This window comes from Pleurodeles waltl, chromosome 1_2 (genome assembly GCF_031143425.1).
Source record: "Pleurodeles waltl isolate 20211129_DDA chromosome 1_2, aPleWal1.hap1.20221129, whole genome shotgun sequence".
Classification (NCBI taxonomy): Eukaryota; Metazoa; Chordata; class Amphibia; order Caudata; family Salamandridae; genus Pleurodeles; species Pleurodeles waltl.
The window spans coordinates 1,238,470,667-1,238,491,245 of record NC_090437.1 but is presented as its reverse complement, the minus strand read 5'-3'; the positions used below and the strand labels follow the sequence as shown (position 1 = coordinate 1,238,491,245).

Genomic DNA, 20,579 nt, shown 5'->3' with positions numbered 1-20,579 from the left:
CACCGTCCTACATTTTTGAAGACATTCTGCAAGAAATGTGTAAAATATGAAAACGTCTCTTCAAAATTTGTTACAATGTATTTTATTCACATCCAGAACTGTTTCATCTTAGTAGTATATCAGACTAAATCAGTGCAAGTATTTTTTTAAGGAATAGTTTTCAAACATGAATTTTAAAATGTTCATGCGTCCACCCACAGTGGCAATGCAGTAGTGAATTAAAAGGCATGTCAGTTATGTGCACCCTTTGGATGCCCTGGGTTGCTATTATATTGTCAACATTTTAGTAAAATCAAATGTTAGAGATGTTTCGTGCAGCACACATCCTGAAGGTATGTATTCCAAAATCGTATTATATGTAATAATAAAGAACACGCATTGGCAAAGCCAATACGTTTCACCTAAGCGAAATCTATTATCTTTGTCTATGTTTTTTTGTACATGTTGCTGATGTCTATGATAAAGATGTGAAGTAAAGGAAAGAGCTGCCAACTTGGGAAACTGGGTTGGAGTCTCTGCGTCTGCTCAATATCCTGTGATCCTGGCCAACTCATGTAATCTCCCCAGTGCCATAAAAAGTCTCTGTGCAATATAACTAGTGCTCTTATAAAGCACTGAAATACTTTATAGAACATTTAAGTGCTTTTAATAAAAGCTGCCCGTACTGTGACTTTATTTTAGGTGTGCCAGTGTCCTAGTTGAGGACAAGATGAAGCCTGCAAGGGAGGAAGCTGTGAGGAGAGAGAGGAAGGGTCAGGAAGCATGACAGTGAAGGAGGTGGTGCTCGCACAGGGAGCCACAGGGAGCTCTGGGACTGCAGACAGTCGCTAGTGAGTGAGGAGATATCAGCCATAGCTTGTTCCGAATTGGGGATAGTAGTAAAATATAGCAATAAATGGTGTTCAGTGGTTTTCCTAGAGCTTTTTGCCCAGTGCACCTGCACCTGCTGCTTGCTTGGTAACTGCACTTGTGACTGGTGGTTTGGTAGTAAAATGTAGAAATAATTGGTGTTCATTGGGTTTTCTAGAGCTTTTGGCCCATGGCACTGCACCTGCTGCACCCTTCAAATCATGTCCCCAATACCTGCAAAGTAACTGCACTTGTGACTGCTTGTTTAGTAGTAAAATATAACATTAATCACTGTTCAGTGGCTTTTCTTGACCTTTTGGCCTCTGTGCCACTGCACCTGCTGCACCATTCAAATCATGAACCTAGTGCCTGCAAGGTAACTGCACTTTTGACTGTTTGTTTAATTGTAAAATGTATCAATAATAAGTGTTCAGTTGGTTTTCTTGAACGTTTGGCCCCTGTGCCACTGCACCTGCTGCACCATCTAAATCGTGACCCTAGTGCCTACAAGGTAACTGCACTGGTTATTGTTTGTTTAGCTGTCAAATATAGCAATAACTGGTGTTCAGTGGGTTTCCTTGAGCTTTTGGCCCCTGTGCCACTGCACCTGCTGCACTATTCAAATCATGACCCCAGTGCCTGCAAGGACAAATGAGAAATCGTTTATATCCAGTAATGTATGTGTTCCAAAAAGGGCACAGTTGCAGAGAGAATACATAATTAATGTATAGCTAAACATAAGCACAAACGCTTTAATAAAAAGTGCCTTTAAACTTATCCAGCTCTCCAAAACGAGTTGCCATAGATGTCATAAATAAAACATGGTTTACACACCAAAGTGAAAACCAAGCAATGTTCAATTGTGTTACAATGTGACTGGCTCTTTCCTGCGAAAGGATTTTATCCTGTACTTGACAGTAAATGGGCATGGGCCATAAACAGTGTAAGTTGCCCAAGATCACCATATGTTAAGCTGAAGGTGAGACTGAAATGCGGTTTTGTATTTTGTTCATAAAAAGGCAGTTCCACAAATTAAATTAACTCACCAAAGTAGAAGAATTTTGCAAAAAAAAAAAAATATTAAATATGAAAAAGTCACTGCAAAAATTCCAAAAATGTATTTCATTCACATGGAGAACTATTTCATCTTATTAGTAGTAGTAATACACCAGACTAAATCAGTGCAGCCCCCAAGCGCCACCTGAACTTTTCATGCAGCCCCACTTTGAAAATGGGCAACATTTATGTACAAGTTAATCAATTTGAACAAAACCAAGTAAAAAGTTTATTCTGCACACTTGACTTTCTGGCCACCTTCATTTAAAAGACATTTTGCACAAAACATGTCAAATATGAAAAAGTGTCCGGAAAATTTCCAAAAATGTATTTCATGCACATGCAGAATGGTTTCATCTTAGTAGTACTAGTACATCAGACTAAATCAGTGCAAGTTTTATTTTCATAAGTAATAGTTTTCAAACATGATTTTAGAAACATTCATGCTTCCACCCACTGTGACAAAGCCAATTGTGAACTTCATGCCCCACAAATGAAAGGCAAATGTTTTGTGCAGCTGAAAAACGAGATACCTTTTGAAATGCCTACGTCTAAGATAAAATTAAAAAAAGGGACAACCAGGCTCCATGGAGAAAGTGCACTGCATTCCTCTTTTGTTTAAACGCTCTCACTTTGAAGTCAGCTGAAACCAAACTAAAAAACTGTCTCCCTCAAACACACAGCTTGACATTTGACCTCCGACTTTGAATGCCCAGCAAATGTGATGAGATAATAACAAGATTTACAGGCCTGTTTATTACAGAAATTTAATTCATGGAAAAATACTGTAAACATGGCTTTGGCATGGGGGAAGTACGTAGTTCAGCTGGGGAGCCTAAAGCAAATAAAGCCAGCAAATGGAAAGCCAGAAAATGTGAATTAAACTAGAAAGCCAATGGCAATCAATAGGCAGAATGCATTCCCAGGTCAACTCTCTGAAAATCCCCAAGATGTCCTTCACATACCATACAGCTGCCCTGTCTGGTAGGCTACGACCTAACAGGAAGTTGAGTAAAGTGCCCTTACAATACACTATATTACCACTATTTCTTCGAAGAGTTACAGTTCAGTTCAAACTCTATTGCCCTGATTATGAGTGAGTTGTAATTCTGAGTTGTGTTGTATTTACCATACGTTCTAATTGCTGGGTGCAATAAAAACCCCACCCTTCATTAAATTTTGGTAGGACAAACCTGCGGGAAATAAAATGGGAAAAAGTGTATAGTAACAGGATGAGTTTGGTAAGCAGCAAAATGTACATGTTAAACCCTAAAATCTCAGGATATGTGGTAATTTTCACATGCAAAAAAAATCACCATGGTTTTGTTTCATACCAAGTGCGATAATTATCGTACCCGGCTTGGAGCATTGAGGATCAGGCCCATAGAGCATCAATGAGTACAATTGTCTTGTACTTCACACCAAGTCTATTTGAGTTTGATCTGTTTTTACTGAAGTCAGTGTTTAGGCTTCTGCCTTCCGAAGTTTAGTGGCCTTTCGGGCGAGAGGAATCTACAATTGAAGATACCTTGGTGGGGAATGAACTTGCTGAGCAGGACTATCTCTGCCTTCCATGTTTCTGATTTTAGTTATACAAAGAGCAATGTATAGGGATATGAAAGTAAATGATTGCTTTGCTGTAGCTATTACACTGTCAGACTGTGGAGAAAGGCTATATGAAAGACAAATATTGTTTATCATCTTTTTTGTCCTTCACTTGATGGAATTTCCAAGACTAATCTGTCTCTCCTAGATCGTTATCTAGTCTTGGAGACTGTAAGAAAATGCATCCCCAGTATTTGGACTGATGCTGTTGATTTACAGACTGTGTGCCCTGGGACCCTGCTGACCTGGCCCCAGTGCATGTGCTCTGATCCCTGAAAACTTGTCAAATTGGATAAAAACCCTGTTTGGTACATTTAACATACCTATATGTCTCTATTATATCCAGTGTACCTATGTCTTGTAAGTTAAATATCTCTAGTGGACTGCCACGCCTATCATGCCATCAAATCAGTGCAGTGACAAGTGACAATGAAAAGCATGTGTTAGACCTGTCAGCCTTAGGGTGATCTTCCCCTAATCTTTTTGCCTATCTCCTCCATTTTTGCTACAACCGCAGCCTGAATGTGCAGTTTTAAAACTGCATATACCACCTGGCAAAATAACGCCTTTTGCCAGGCCTAAACCTTCTTTTGTAACATTTATACATTTTGTCTCAAAATCCAGCAGTCTGACTTCACTGGGGAGACAGAATGAAATCAAATCATTTGATCACCCTTAAAATAGGACCTTCATACCCATAGGGTAGGGTGCACGATATTGTTTGAAAAAAGGACATGTGTACTTAACGTTTACATGTTATGGTAGTAAAAGGTCCACAACATTGCTTTTTTTCACTGTGGCAAAGCTGACTGTTCCAAAGAAAAGCACAGGGTTACATTATAACATCTTATAATGCATAACATCAGTTTGGGTCTATCTAGAAAAATGATTCAAGGACTCAATAGTAATTCAAAATTCAACCTAATGATCAAGTCAGATTTTAAATTACTATTTTGTAAACCCCACTTTTACAAAGTTGGCATTTCCTGTTGAAGCCAAATCCGCCTTTCTGACAGTATTGAGTGACACCTGGCTTTTAATGGCTCTCCTGTGCTGAGATATTTATTGATCCCTGGTAGTGGACAAAAGTCTTGGGTGTGAGGAGATGCTTTTCTCCCATGGCGGGATGGATATCTGGGTTGCACCCAGAAACTTAATTAAACTTCAAAAGGTGCTTCTCCTGTCACAAGCAAATGTTACTCGCACCTAGGCATGCCCCTTCATTGTCCTGCTATCCAACCAGGCACCAATCCCAGTGGGAAAGGGGCTACCCCCAGAATGGGTTTTGAGTGACCACAAGGGAGGCTTTGTCCATTATGCTAGCCACACACCTGGGTGGGTACAGGGAGCTTTGCACAAGGGAAGAAAAGTTCTGCCATATTGGTGGTAGGTAAAGAGGGCTAATGAGCTACCAAAGAGTACATAGAAGATTGGCAAAAGTTGTGATGCATCAAATAAAGAGAAATGTAAGATCTAGGTAAGAGAATCAAGGATGACAGAGAAGAAAGAGGAAACCTACTTAAACTGAGGAATGGGATGGTTTGAAGGCTGCAGCAGTTTCTGGTTAACACCGAATCCCAGAGTACCATTAAGAAAAGAACAAGAGCAGGAAAGCAAGGCTGGGTATTTTTATGCACTGATTTGAAGACACATTTGTTCTTGAAAAACTGCTTAAAGTCTTTTATTAATTCCCATGACACCATAACAGTTATTCCACTGAGAAAACCTCTACCATGAGGTCAGTTTACACAAACGTCTTATGAATGCACATCCACAAAATGGCAATTAATATGGCTTTTGAACTGCGGTTCATCCTGCAACTGTATGTACCTTCTACATTTCTGTTAGCTTTACACAGGAATTGGAAAAAACTTTTCAAATGTTTGAAGGTTCTTCATGTGGTTTTGTAAATGGCTCTCATTTGTTCAAACACTCATGGCAAGTTCTCTCATTCTGTTATGGTCATTTTGACACAACCATACCAGTGTTCCATATGTCTGTCCCTTTATCAACTAGAAGAACGGTGATGCATGTATGAGGAATATCTATGAGTCCACAGCCCTTGTGTCTTGATTTCACAGGTATTGTTGAAACTTTGGGAGACAACAAATGAACAAGGCAAGCTGGGGTGACTTCTATCGTTCACATAAATTCCAGTTTTACTGAAGAATTTAACATCTACATTTTTTCTAATCACAGGTTTACAAAATTGTATAAATCTTAGAATATAGTATGGATGAGATGGAGTTAAGTGGATTTAGTAATTACAGTTTTACATTGCATGGTCTGAGAGGAAGCCCAAACCCCCAAAAGAAATGACCCTGGGGATTATTGGATTGTCTAAAATGTCACACAACAGCTCAAATTGTGGGAAGAAACATTGTATGAATGGCTCCCCAGAAATGCTGTGATGATATTGCTTCAGAAATGAACAGTTGCATTACATTTCATCATTTGTTTACTTTTTAATGCACCGCTGGGTACCGGTAAGTTAATGCTGTAGTCCGCATCTGGTGCTGTCTTTGAAAAGGTGACTATTGAGACCATATCATCTCCAATGTCCACTTGAGATCTCCAGCGTCTGCAGACGAGCAACTTCTTCAAAGCCCTTTGGAAATCCCTGTTTAAGAAGGCGTAAAGCATGGGGTTGATCGTGGAATTGCAGTAGCCTAACCATGTAAGAATTTTAAAGGAGTTGATGAGGACTGCACTGGCTGAGTCGATCCCCTTTGTGGCTATCCAAACGTTAAGCACAAAGTATGGCAGCCAACACATGACAAAGACCGAAATGATGATGCTCATTGTTCTGGTTGCTTTGTTTTCCAGGTGCAAGTTGTTTCGCCGCTTGCTGTCTGGATGGTAGTGGAGATCCAGGGTCTGGGATACGATGCGAGTGGCTTTAAGCCGGGATGCTCTATAGATGAAGAAATACATGCTGCACATGATCATGAAGGGGATATAGAATGCCAGTGCAGAAGCCACAATGGCAAACGTCCAGTTGGTGACAAATACACACTCTTTGCCCGTGTCAAAGTCTATACCGGGTATCTCGTTCCAACCTTGCATGACGGGAAGGAAGGATATTAGAGATGAGTAGACCCATATTGTTATGGTCATTATAATGCACCTGCAAAAACACAAGAAAACATCATTAATGTGCGCTGGGAACAATAATCCATTTTTTCACCTAAACATGGTTAGTCTAGCAGCGTTCGATAGTGTCTTGTGATTGTATCACCCACAGATCACAGTAAGAAGAAACAACAAATGCTCACCAGGTTATTACTAATAGTTAATATATTTCCCAGATCATGCATGACCCTTTTGTCTCTCTTTCATCAAATCATGATGTATTTTGTTCCTCATTGTAATGAGCCACCAAATTGTCAAAATGTTTTACACACTGGATGTTACTTTTGTGCCCCAGCATTAATAGTTTTAGTTTCTGGGTATTCTTGCCTACGCAGTGCAGCTTGCATTGGCATGTGATGAGAAACATTACATTATATTACAGATAGTAACAAAACAGTGCATACAAGACTTACACTGAAGGGAACGACAGTGGGTGTTCCATCTCAGAATCTATCGGTCTGGCTTCATTGGGGAGACAGAATGAAACCAAATCATTTGATCTTAATAAAACTACTTTTTTATAAGTTTATCAAAGGTTCATCAACACTGGACGTGAGGAGAAAAGCTCTGTGAAGTTGTATTTTAAATGTTGATTCCATACTCATTGTTACTTCATACCCTTTCTTGCTTTAACTGTTTAACCCATTTTCAATTATTTCTTCAGCCCTGACTCTAACCTGGTGGCATTTGGTTGTCTGGGGAGGGGCTCACTGGTTTGAGGGTATATAAAATGCCATGAATTAAAACTGTAGTATGTAGGTAGTATATAGGCTTGCATAAGAGTAAATGAAATACTCCCCCGTTCTTTTCCTCAGTTATTAGCATTAAAGCAGAGATTCTTTTTAACCACCTACGTAATGATAGGAATGCATTAATATTAAGCTCACGTTTTGTAAATGCAGATGGTCATCTACCAAGTTACGAACAAAGGCAAGGGAAGGGATTAGACAACTAGGCCCATATTTAAACCTTTTTAGCGCCGCATTTGCGTCATTTTTTTACGCAAATGCAGCGCAAACTTACAAAATACAATTGTATTTGCAAAGTTTGCGCCGCTTTTGCGTCAAAAAGTGGTGCAAATGCGGCGCTAAAAAAGTATAAATATGGGCCTTAGTTGCTTTTTATGGTCACGTTATAGATGACGTTATGCCCCCAAGAACATGTTAGAGTGGCTGGGTGTAACACCACAATCCCATATATATCTAAACTACTAGCATTGAAAATAAGGAGTACTACTACCAGAGTTCAAAATAATGATTAAGGGCCTTATTTATACTTTTTGGTGCAAAACTGCACTAAGGCAGTTTTGCCCAAAAAAGTTTTGCACCGGCTTGCACCATTTTTTAGCACCAGCTGGGCACCATATTTATGGAATGGTGCAAGCCGGTGCAAAGGGTAGGCTAGCTTTAAAAAAAATGACGTTAGGCAGTTTTGAGTCAAAATAAATGATTCTGACCAGATTAGCATCATTTTTTGATGCTAAGGGGCATATTTATACTCTGTTTGCACTGAATTAGCGTCATTTTTTTTTACTCTAATTCAGTGCAAAACTAACTCCATATTTATACTTTGGTGCTAGACCCGTTCAGCACCAAATTTATGGAGTTAAAGTCATTTTTTGGAAGTGGAAACCTACCTTGCCTTAATGAGATGCAAGGTAGGCGTTCCCGTGCAAAAAAATGACTCTATGTCCTTAACACCATATTTATACTCCCATGTAAAAATAGTGCAAGGGAGGGAGGAGGGGTCAAAAAATGGGGCAAAGCTTGCTTTGCCCCATTTTTTAAGACCAGGGTCAGGGCAGGCGTTAGGGGACCTGTGGCCCTATTTCCATGGTGGAACACCATGGAATAAGCCCAGAGGTGCCCTCCCTAGGCCCTAGGGGCACCCCCACCCACACTAGAGGGACTGCGAGGATGGGGGACCCCATCCCAGGTAAGTACAGGTAAGTGCATTTTATTTTTTAAAGTGCCATAGGGGGCCATGAAATGGGCCCCCATACATGGCACAGGGTGCAGTGGCCATGCCCAGGGGACCCCTGTCCTCTGTGCTGGCCACTGGGGTGGTGGGCATGACTCCTGCCTTTTCTAAGGCAGGAGTCATGTGGCATGGTAGGTTTAGCACCATAAAATGATGCTAATCTGGTTAGAGTCATTTTTTTTGTTACTCTAACCTGCCTAAATCCATTTTTTGGTGCTAACCCCTCTTCTTCTATACTGCCAGGCCCACCCGACTAAAGTCATTTTTTAAAACTCTAGCCTACCCTTTGCACCGGCTTGCACCATTCCATAAATATGGTGCCTGGCTGGTGCACAGAAATGGTGCAAGCCGGTGCTAAACAATTTGGTGCAAAACTGAGTTAGTGCAGTTTTGCAGCAAAAAGTATAAATAAGGGCCAATATTTTGTAAGTTTGCGCCACTTTAGCATCATAAAATGACGTTAAAGCAGTGCAAAAAAAGTTTAAATCGGGGCCTTGGCTGCTAGATGGGTCTAGCTCCAAAGTATAAATATGGAGTTAGTTTTGCACCGAATTAGAGTAAAAAAAAAAGACACTAATTCGGTGCAAACAGAGTATAAATATGCCGCAGAGTATAAATATGCCCCTAAATATGGCGTTAAGGCCATAGAGTCATTTTTTGCACGGGAACACCTACCTTGCATCTCATTAAGGCAAAGTAGGTCTCCACTTTCAAAAAATGACTTTAACTCCATAAATTTGGTGCTAGAGGGTTCTAGCACCAAAGTATAAATATGGAGTTAGTTTTGCACCGAATTAGAGTAAAAAAAAATGACACTGATTCGGTGCAAACAGAGTATAAATATGCCCCTTCATGTCTCTATCTGTAAGAACAGTCTGGATACTCCGCAAAAAAATAACTTTTGGTATCTGAATTGTTTCGTATTGTCCTGATGAAGGCATCAAATCTTAAATGATGCTGCAGCATGTTGATTTCAACTGCTTCCTGTGTCTATATTACAGGTCTGCCTCTTTTTAATCCTGTAAGTGGGAGGGTAGGAATTCAATTTGTTACCAGGCTGGTAGCTCCTTTGACACACATGCATCACCGCATGGTTTCTTTTCCTCACACTCTGAAATTTGAGTTTTTACATTCCTTTCCCCAATTACAGCACAGCATACATGTCAATCTAAGTAAAGGATGCCTCTCAGAGCTAGAAGGGGTAGTATGCCACAATATGTTCTTTTCACAAATATGCTTGAATAATTATTGCTGTGTGCAATGGCTTAATTGTTGAAACGAGGTGGACTGTATTCTAAATTTCTTGACAAATATTTTTAAAAAGCTCTTGTCTACCTCTCTTTGGAGTAGTGTTACTTTATGTGCCATGGATATTCAGAACACCAGATTGGACCTTCTAGTTTTTCCTAATGTTAATGCCGGGGGAAAATACTTGACTCTGAGCTGGCCGCTAACGATGATGGGGAATCTCTCACAACGCTATTGGGGTCCATGTGCTGGCCCTGATATTTGGAGTTTGTTGATGATGATATCGTCCCAGCCTGCAATACCACATACAGTGCACATGTGGCTATAAAGTGTAGATGTGCCAAACATTGAAAACTTACACATCAACAAACCTTGAGATTTATTAAAACAATGTAGGTAAACATAATCAAATAAGAAGTAAGACACTTGCAATAGGGTATTGTTGTACCTGGCTTTTTGACAGGGACATCCCCAAACTTTTTGCCTCCTTCCTCCTATTTTTTCTGACCTGTAGTTGTTGGCTTTTGACCTCCGGGCACTTTACCACTGCTAACCAGTGCTAAAGTGCATATGCTCTCTGTGTAAATTGTACTATTGATTGGTTTATCCATGATTGGCTATATAATTTACTTATAAGTCCCTAGTAGAGTGCACTATATGTGCCTAGGGCCTGTAGATTAAATGCTGCTAGTGGGCCTGCAGCACTGGTTGTGCCACCCACTTCAGTAGCCCCTTAACCTTGTCTCAGGCCTACCATTGCAAGGCCTGTGTGTGCAGTTTCACTGCCACTTCGACTTGGCATTTAAAAGTACTTGCCAAGCCTAGAACTCCCCTTTTTCTACATATAAGGCTGTCATCCCTGACCTGGTGGAAGGGAGAGTGGTTAAAGGGTGCCCAGCACCTGGGGCTACAGCCCCTCACTCTCCAGAGCCACAGTGGTGGGAGAGCTTTGAGAGGCCTGGGGCCTGGCTCTCATCCCTGGCAGCTGTCAGTAACCACTGTGGCTTGCTGTCCGAGTGGACAGAGTTATTCCTGGAGAGGGGACAAGTGTCACACCCCGGGGGTAGAGTGGGCAATACCACTGTGTTGGTCCTGGTGGTACTATCCTGCTCCTGGGAGACATCTGTTAGCAAAATAAGGTTAGGTGCTGCACAGATGGGATCTGCAGGTAAGGAGAAAGGTTCCCCCTGGGTTGGCTTAGTGGGCCCTGAGAGTATGGACAGAGGGATCCAATTGGAGTCAGGAAGGTGAAGAACTGGAGCATGCCCCTGCTGTTGTGGGCCTGGGTCCTTGTTCTGTCGCCTCAAACAGGGAAGTACATCAGGATAGTGATTGTTCTCCCCTGGCTTTAGGCTGGTAGGGGGTCATGTTGTACCTGGCTTTTTGACAGGGACATCCCCAAACTTTTTGCCTCCTTCCTCCTATTTTTTCTGACATGTTGTTGTTGGCTTTTGACCTCTGGGCACTTTACCACTGCTAACCAGTGCTAAAGTGCATATGCTCTCTGTGTAAATTCTACTATTGATTGGTTTATCCATGATTGGCTATTTAATTTACTTATAAGTCCCTAGTAGAGTGCACTATATGTGCCTAGGGCCTGTAGATTAAATGCTGCTAGTGGGCCTGCAGCACTGGTTGTGCCACCCACTTCAGTAGCCACTTAACCTTGTCTCAGGCCTGCCACTGCAAGGCCTGTGTGTGCAGTTTCACTGCCACTTCGACTTGGCATTTAAAAGTACTTGCCAAGCCTAGAACTCCCCTTTTTCTACATATAAGTCATTCCTAATGTGTGCCCTAGGTAACCCCTAGGGCAGGGTGCTGTGTGGGTAAGAGGCAGGACATGTACCTGTGTAGTTATATGTCCTGGTAGTGTAAAACTCCTAAATTCGTTTTTACACTACTGTGAGGCCTGCTCCCTTCATAGGCTAGCATTGGGGCTGCCCTCATACACTGTTGAAGTGGCAGCTGCTGATCTGAAAGGAGCAGGAAGGTCATATTTAGTATGGCCAGAATGGTAATATAAAGTCCTGCTGACTCGTGAAGTCGGATTTAATATTACTATTCTAGAAATGCCACTTTTAGAAAGTGAGCATTTCTTTGCACTAAAATCTTGTTGTGCCCTTCAATCCACGTTTGGCTAGGTTTAGTTGACAGCTCCTTGTGCATTCACTCAGACACACCCCAAACACAGGGTACTCAGCCTCACTTGCATACATCTGCATTTTGAATGGGTCTTCCTGGGCTGGGAGGGTGGAGGGCCTGCCCTCACACAAAGGACTGCCACACCCCCTACTGGGACTCTGGCAGACAGGATTGAACTGAAAGGGGGCTTGGTGCATTTCTTAGACACTCTTAGAAGTCACCCCGACTTCAAAGGCACAACTTAGTATAAAACAGGGCCTCTGCCCTACCTCTTCAGACACTTGCTGGAGAAGAACCCTGAACCAGAAACTACATCCTGCCAAGAAGAACTGCCTGGCTGCTCAAAGGACACACCTGTCTGCTTTCTACAAAGGACTGCTGCCTTGCTGTTGGCCTGCTGCCTTGCTGACCTCTTGTCTGGCTGTGAAAGTGCTCTCCAAGGGCTTGGATAGAGCTTGCCTCCTGTTCCCTGAAGTCTCAGGACCAAAAAGACTTCTCTTTTTCACTTGGACGCTCCGTGCGGCGAAATGTTCGACGCACAGCTTGTTCCGCGGCGAGAAAAACGCCGCACACCGACGCTGATCGACTCGACGCCTTCGGGACGACCGGAACTTCGATGCACGGCCTCGCAAGGACAACGCCGCCCGATTTCCAAATTTCCAAAGGAGAAATCGACGTGACGCCTGCCGTGAGAGCGAAACTTCGACGCACAGCCCCGCGGAACGACGCGCAGCCGGAAAACAAGCAGGAGAATCCACGCACAGACCCGGGACATGGTAATCCCCGCGACCCATAGAAAAAGACTGTCCGCACACCGGAAAACGACGCATGACTTCCTCGCGTGAAAAATAACGACGCAAGTCCGTGTGTGCTGGGGAGAAATCGACGCACACACTATTTTTCAACGTATCTCTTCTTCTGCAGCCCTTTTTCATCAGAAACCAGGTACTTTGTGCTTGAAAGAGACTCTGTTTGCTTTTTAAAGACTTAAGACACTTTATATCACTTTTCAGTGATATCTTTACAAATTCATATTGCATCTTTGATCGTTTTGACCTGCATATACCCAGATAAATATTATATATTTTACTAAACACTGTGAGGTGTAATTTTGGGGTGCTATATTATGGTATTGTATGATTTATTATTGCACAATTGCTTTACACATTGCCTTCTAAGTTAAGCCTGACTGCTCGTGCCAAGCTACCAGAGGGTGGGCACAGGCTGATTTTGGATTGTGTGTGACTTACCCTGACTAGAGTGAGGGTTCTTGCTTGGACAGAGGGCAACCTGACTGCCAACCAAAAACCCAATTTCTAACAGGTATGTAAAGTTTACAACATCGTTGCTACATGTCGGTCACTGCACCACTGCCAGGGGCGGACTGGGACAGAAAACAGGTACAGGCCCCAAAATAAAAGTGTCCACATTTGCGAATCAGATAGGAAAAAAGTTACCTTTATTCACAAAGATTAACAACTTCAAACTTTTAAAGACATGCTGTGTAGGTGGTCGTGAGGGCTGAGGTGCTGCATGCTTTGGGCTTTCCGTAGGTAAAATCTAACATAATATTGGAGAAATCCGGAGTAAAAGCAGTGTTTATTTTGTGCTTGTTGTTTCCGGTGCCGAGCACCAGCACTTAGTTTTGAGAGCCGGCGCTTAATTTTCTGCCTCAAGCATTTGTTGCGAGCAAAAAACACATATGGGAAAGATGAGGAAGAGAAAAACTAAAAAGCATCACAATTTGATAAACCAGAAAGCTGCAGGAGTGGACTGAAGGGGCAGGGAGGAGTTGTAAATGGATTAAAGAGGCCTGAGATGGTTTCAGGATTACGCTGCCTCAGTATTCAGTGCTTGCACTTTTAATTGCAGCAGCCGCGTATTTAAGAGGAGAGCTTTGGCCACCGGCTCGTTTTTATTTACAAACTAAGCACTGAGTAAAAGTATATATCCCCTCTATCAAAAAGAGAAATCCACAAACACATCTCTGCTCCTCTACCTACAAACTGTTACTGTTCAAGTGCTGCCTTAAATGAGATAACAGCATTCACACTGCATGTCCCTACTTTCCTCCTGTGCTGCCCTTTTCCCTTCATCTCTCCTGTTCCCACTTTTCCACTGCTGTTCTCTCCTTGAGGTTTCTATACTGTTTTGCAACAGGTACATTAATAGCACAAAAGTTTTAAAGATTATTCAAACCTGCAAGCCACAGATCTTTTTTTAACAAGTACCTTACCAACCTGAACTATCTTGTAAGTTCGGGCCCAAGAAGTGCTGAGTGCACATGGGCAACCTCCCATGCAGGTGCTTTAATCTCCTAAATCAGTTATTAGTTACACTTGACCAGCATGTGTAGCAGGTATGAAATCTCGGTAGGCAATGCTCCTATTCCGTTAACCGAGGGCTTCCAGGAGGTGACAGTTATGAATCCTGGTGAAGCAAACTCAGCCTTTCATTCTTCTAGGGTGAACAAATAAGTACTACTGAGTTGGACTGGAAACTCTTACTAACAATGCTTCTAATCTATAGAACGGTTGTAAGAAGTAGTTAGTAGAAACAAATAATGGGGTTGTCAATTGGTATGCATCTACTTTAAATTTAAAGAAAAAGAATGCTACAAATGTGCATGTCACTTTCAAACGTGGATGGCTTAAATTCTGCATCTCACTTGTCATGAAAGTGTCAACCCCTCTCCTGGCAAATCTAACAACAACCTAAAATATTTTTAGAAATGATGGGAAAGAAAGACAGAGAGGGGAATTAACTTGATACATTGGAACATGAGGCATAAAGGTTGGAGTTAGAGGAAAAGGATGAGACAAGGTATTAAGAGAAGAAGATGGTCTAATAAAGGGTAAAATAGTTGTAGTTTGGGGATGGTTTCCTTACTTCCACTGGAGACCATGTAGACCACTCTGCATTATACTGCTAACCGAGTTTGCCATTTGTCGCACTATCCTGTAGGGTGGCCAGTTTGCCCTTTACTGTGCTGATAATCCTTTCAACATTCAATACATAATTTAAGAAATGGATTCTTTAGGATTCTCCTAAGAGGTCAATCTCTACTCGTGCCTCATCATGCACAGTTTTCTCATCAATAATTGTATTGCAAATTTTGCAGGGAAATTATCAATGATGTTATAGCAGATGTCATGACTGATGTTATATTTTGGGTAATTAGAAGTGCATGACAAGGGCGCAAGTGATAGTTAATTGAGGGCATGAGTTATGGCTTCTTGAGATAAGTATAGCTATAACTGCTGCATTTCTATGGATTTGTGTGTGGGTAAAATCTGAACCTAGCTATAGGGTCCCTGTAACCTTTGTTTTTTTTAAGTGAAGTTTAAGGTTTTTTCAGTTCTATTTCCTAGCTATACAGTCCCTGTAATCTATGTGTTTTTCAGTGAATTTCGAGTTTTTTTGTTGTTGTCATAATGTAATATTTATCTACTACACCTTAACATTTGCACACAAAAAAGGAGGGAAATGACCAGGGATATGACTGGACTCGACCTCTCAATGCTCAGTGTTACGGTCTGTGACTTTCACGCTTGAGCTTTTCAATTTTTTTTCCTTAACACTTTTTTCCCATTCTACATCAATGGGATGTTTAATATTTTTGAACATGATTACAGCCTGAATCATGAACAGAATTACAACAAATTTGTCAGAAAGCTACCTCTTGTTCTAGAAGTGCTTTGTGTGATTTGGTGTAAATCCGTTCAATAGTTTTTGAGTAATTAGAGTTTAAAATATATCAATCTCTAGGCAAGCAGATAATCTGTGGATCCAACTGTCTTGTGCTGATCATTAATTGGCTGCCAACATTTCAGCTAGGAAATGTTGGCCGCCATCTTGGAACTCGGCTTCAGCTGAGTGCCACGAAAAAAAAAAAAGGGGGGCCAGGGTAGGGTCACTCTGAGCCCCTAGCATTGGCCTAGGGGTTACCCACAGACCCTGTCAGGACTAAAAAGCATCTAAAAAAAAAAACCTCAGAAAAATCAGCGAATGGATCTGCTGATTTTTCTGAGATTTTCTTTAGAAAATGGCGGTGTCCCAGCCTTTTCTTTTATTTTGCCCCAAGGTAGGTCCTGGGGGCATTGGGGACTTTAAAAGGAGGTGGATGCATGCCACCCCCCCCTCCTAGGGTTGTATTAGGCCTGGGGTCACCACATCCCTGGGTCAAACAATAATTTGAAATGGGGGAGGCCTGTATGGCACCCTCCTAGAGCCCTGTGGACCGCCACCTCCCCGTGGCTAAAGACTAATTTAACACAAGGAGGCCTGCATGCCTCCCCCAGCGCCTGGGACCGCCACCTCCTGGGGAAATTTGTTTTGCATTAAGGGAGAGGGCACATGACCCCCTTGCAGCCCTGGGGACCACCACCTGCCGGGGCTGAAAAAAGATAAGGAAGGGGGTCCGTTGATCAACTCCCGGGGCAAATTTCAAATGTTGGATGGGGACCACGCGGCTCCACTCGAGGAGCCAATAATGGCCCTGGGACCGCCACCCCCCAGGACCCGCTTCTGCTGTGTACCTGGGTGCCTACTCCCTGGACACAGCTGTTTACTGTGACTTGGCAGGAGTTTTACTAGCTCCAGCCAATTCACAGCAAACACTCTGGTTCCAGCAAGCAAGAGCTGTAAAACAGCACTCGCATGCTGGAAGCAGAGGTATTTCTCTGTTTCCCTGCCCGCAGACATGTGGGCAGGATAACAGAGGATACAATTGCTTTCATAGACAGGGAGTTGCATGTTTAGTAGCTCCTTGTGCCAGGACAGGTCTCCTAGTAACAGGAGTGCCAGCTACCTCAGGAGGTGGGGAGCCGACTGTGAACACAGCGGAAATGTGGCTCCCTGTGGTCCCATTGCACACTATGTGCCCTATGGGGTACCCAGGACAGATGGCTGGGCACTAGGGGATGGATTTCCGGGGCCAAGATTGGCCTGGGGAGGGGGCCACAGGGTCCCCCTCCAAACAAATAAAAAATAGTAAAGCCAGGTCCCAGGGGATGGGGTCCCCAGGGCCAAAATAGGCACCGGGAGGGGGGCCATGCAGGCCCCCCCATGGAATTGTAGTGGGCCTCAGGGGATGGGGTCTTTGGGGCTGAAATTGGCTGGGGGGAGTGGGGATGTGTGGCTTCCCTCCCCCACACTGGACTTTTACCCAATGAGGTGCAGTTACTAACTAACCAGTAGAAAGTGCTCCAATTGGATAGACATTTTGTGCAGAATGTAGACTCTTGTTGGATAAACAAGCAGGGGAGCTTCCTTTCTGGCCATGATGCTTATTTCACAGAAATTAAACCTCAACAGGAAGCACTTACAAATATAAACGTAGCAGGTGCCTCAGTTGAAACTCCACTTCTGTACAGGACAAAAGATCCTAACCCCTGGGCATAGTGAAGGCAAAGCAAGTATGTTTACTACACAATTCCATACTGAAAATGGATCTGAAATCTTTTGTGGAGGTGAATGCATCTTTCATCTACTGGAGCGCAATCAGACCCTCTCACCCTCACGTAGACCCTCTCACCTACACTAGCACCGAGACAGAAACTCTCACAGCCTTTCTCACACCCAGACACCCTCTCACAGCTATTCTCACACCCAGGGAAAGAGGCCCTGCGGCCAACTTGACCGTGCACGGTACGGGGTTGGGGGGGTCGATGGGGTAACGAGAGTTGGCTGCTGGCTCTCCGGCCAACACTCGCTGTGCCTGGCAGTGGTTGGATTACCGTGTTGTAATGAAAATTACTTTACATTTAAAAAACCATAGAAATTCTCTGAAAAAAACAAAGGTTACAGGGACGTTATAGTTCTGAATTTACTTGCATGAACGTCAATAGAAATCTCCATTAAACACTAGAAGTTAAATTATTAAAGAATAAATGTATGGCAGGGGCGCGAGTTACAGTTACAGTTACTTCAACTCAAAGTATAACTGCTGAATTTCAGAACCTAACTATAATATATATAAAACGTATATATATACACACACACACACACACATATAATATATATTAAAATGAGATGTATGGGGGTTTAACCTCCATAAAAAATACGTATAAATTTGTACAGAACACACATTATAATTAGATATAAATGTCAGTTAAACTACCATTTTACATTAATAACACACTGAAATTCACTAGTTATGGTTAACTAAAGTAACTATAAATTATGCACCTGCCATGTCAATAATGATTTAATTTCAGATATTATCAGTGATTTTGTCAATGATATCATAGAAAATGCCATAAATAATGTACTATGGAGGTTATAAGCAATGCATGGCAAGTGCACAAGTTATACTGACTTCAGTTGACTCTACCTGGTGAAGTTCAATGTTTTTTAAATTTTAAAATGGTACTTTTAAAGATTTTTTTTAATGTGGCGGTGGTCAGACGGGGTTCACTACAGCCTAGCAGGAACATTAAAACAAACTGAGTAAGTCTCCTGGTTCATTGAATCCGTGACCCTATGATAGATTACCATATTTTTAAAGCACTTCGCACTGGTGCACTATGGTCTCCAGCAAGACTGTGGAGACCCCTTGTGATTGGTTCTGTGGCTGCACTTTCTGTTCTGAAAAAACTCATATTTAATGTTTTTTTAAAATAATGCTTTATTGAAAACATGTTTGAGCAATCACTATTATTAAACAAACATTGCAATGTGTAAATTTATAAAATACAAATTTGATTTTAGTAAGTGGTGACTTTTTGACAAAGCCAATATGTCTGTTTATTTGTTGATGCACTGATCCCTTGATAAAGCCAATAGGCCTCCTTTGTTTTATATTTTGGCGTTTTCACTCTCTGGCAAGGCCAGTAGGTCTGCCTTAATTAAAATCACACAGCCTAGATTGTTAAAGGACATAGCTCGTGGATGCAGGGCTTTAGAAATTCACTGAACAAAATCAAAGGTTAAAGGAACATTATAGTTAGGTTAAAATGTTAGTTAAAATACTGTCAGTTAAAACATACCACTTTGCACAAATAAAGCCCCTGAAATTCACTAGTAATTGCAGCTATAGTTTGTGCCCTAAAGTACCTATAACTTGTGTCCTTACCATGCACTGATAAGTACCTCCCATTACATCATTGATGACAACACTGTGCATGACGGGGGATGAGTTATAGTTACTGCCTCAATGTGATTATCTTTCATTCACTTAAAAAAGGTTAGAGGAACTTTATAGTTAGGCTCACATTTTAAACATACAAAACCATACAAATTCATGTTATAGTCATAGTTATCTATAACGCGTGCCCCCGCCATGCACAGTTTTTTAGTCAACAATTTTACTGCAAATATTACATTTATATTATCAATGATGTTATCAAAGATGTCATGACTGTTGAAATTTGTGGGGTAATCAGCAGTGCATGAATTTAGATATATATATATATAGCATGTGTGCAAAATGAAGAAGAATAACACAACCTGTAGTGCAAAATTAAATACATCAAAAACCTGTTAGATATTTGTTGCAAACAGATATTGGAAACAGTTTAATACAAGTCAGTTAAAAAAATGCTGCAGTAGTTGGTGATGTGTAGTAACATGCAGAAAGATTCAAATTTTCCTCTAGCTGAGGAGTAAAAAAAAAGAAACATATTCTTTCTGCTTGTCATTGTCAGCTATTAAAGAAGGGCAAAAGAAAGAAAATCAATGTTCTTTTTTGGTTGTTTAAAACAGCTTCTGCTTCAATTATACTACCTAACTGCTGGTTCTGGCAGAAAGGCATTGTGATGTCTGAACTCCTCTGCAATAACTTATAATAGTCCAGTTCTGACATCTTTTCTTTATAATTGGCGACTAAGGGCCATATTTATGAACACTTTTTCCCATAGACACAGAATGGGTAAAAACCTTTGCTACATCTGACCCTTAGTGAGTTGCTAGTCACTGATTCTAAAGAAATTATAAACATGGATTTATATGATGATTACAGAATCCCATGTATTATATGTATGTATATGTATATGCTAAATTCCTTAGATTTTAGATGCTGCTTGATTCTCACATCCGGTGCCATAAATCATAATTTCACGCCGCTTCCTCAGCAAACAAATAGTTGCCACTCCAAGGAGGTATCATTCAGAGACTTATTCACTCCAACATGGATTGTGATGCGAAATTCAATGACCAATTCACTCCAGCATGGATTGTGATGCGTTTTGGTGGTCCAGCCTTTCTCAAACAGGATGTCACGCCTTCTTCTGGTTATTTCCTTTTAAACATTTATCAACACATAGAAATAGAAGACATACTGTGTTCTTTACAAAATGTTCCCAATAGCATAACCAACAAAAAAATATATATATATATTTTGTGTGACATCTCATGATGTGCCAAACAGGGGATTTGATCCCTGTTTCAGATGTCATTATCATTTCTCTGTTTTCGCTGACATGATTCCTTACACAACATCATCAATACTTGTGCTTGTAACTAGATGTTCAACATAATATCAATCACAAGCTGGGCTTCTGTTGGTATTTACCCCAAGTGGGCTTTTCCTTCCATTTAGAAAATTAAATATCCAAAATTGTAACTTA

General features: G+C 41.6%; 1 protein-coding gene across 1 annotated transcript in view; it reads right to left on the bottom strand.

Moving 5' to 3' along the window:
* Positions 1–72: 72 nt before the first annotated feature.
* LOC138250114 (histamine H2 receptor-like) overlaps positions 73–20,579 on the bottom strand; it is a 413,320-nt gene continuing 392,813 nt past the window's right edge. Inside the window, exon 4 of the mRNA XM_069204564.1 lies at positions 73–6,637. Coding sequence (XP_069060665.1) covers positions 5,932–6,637 — 706 coding nt within the window. The 3' untranslated portion in view covers positions 73–5,931. The remainder of the gene's footprint in view (positions 6,638–20,579) is intronic.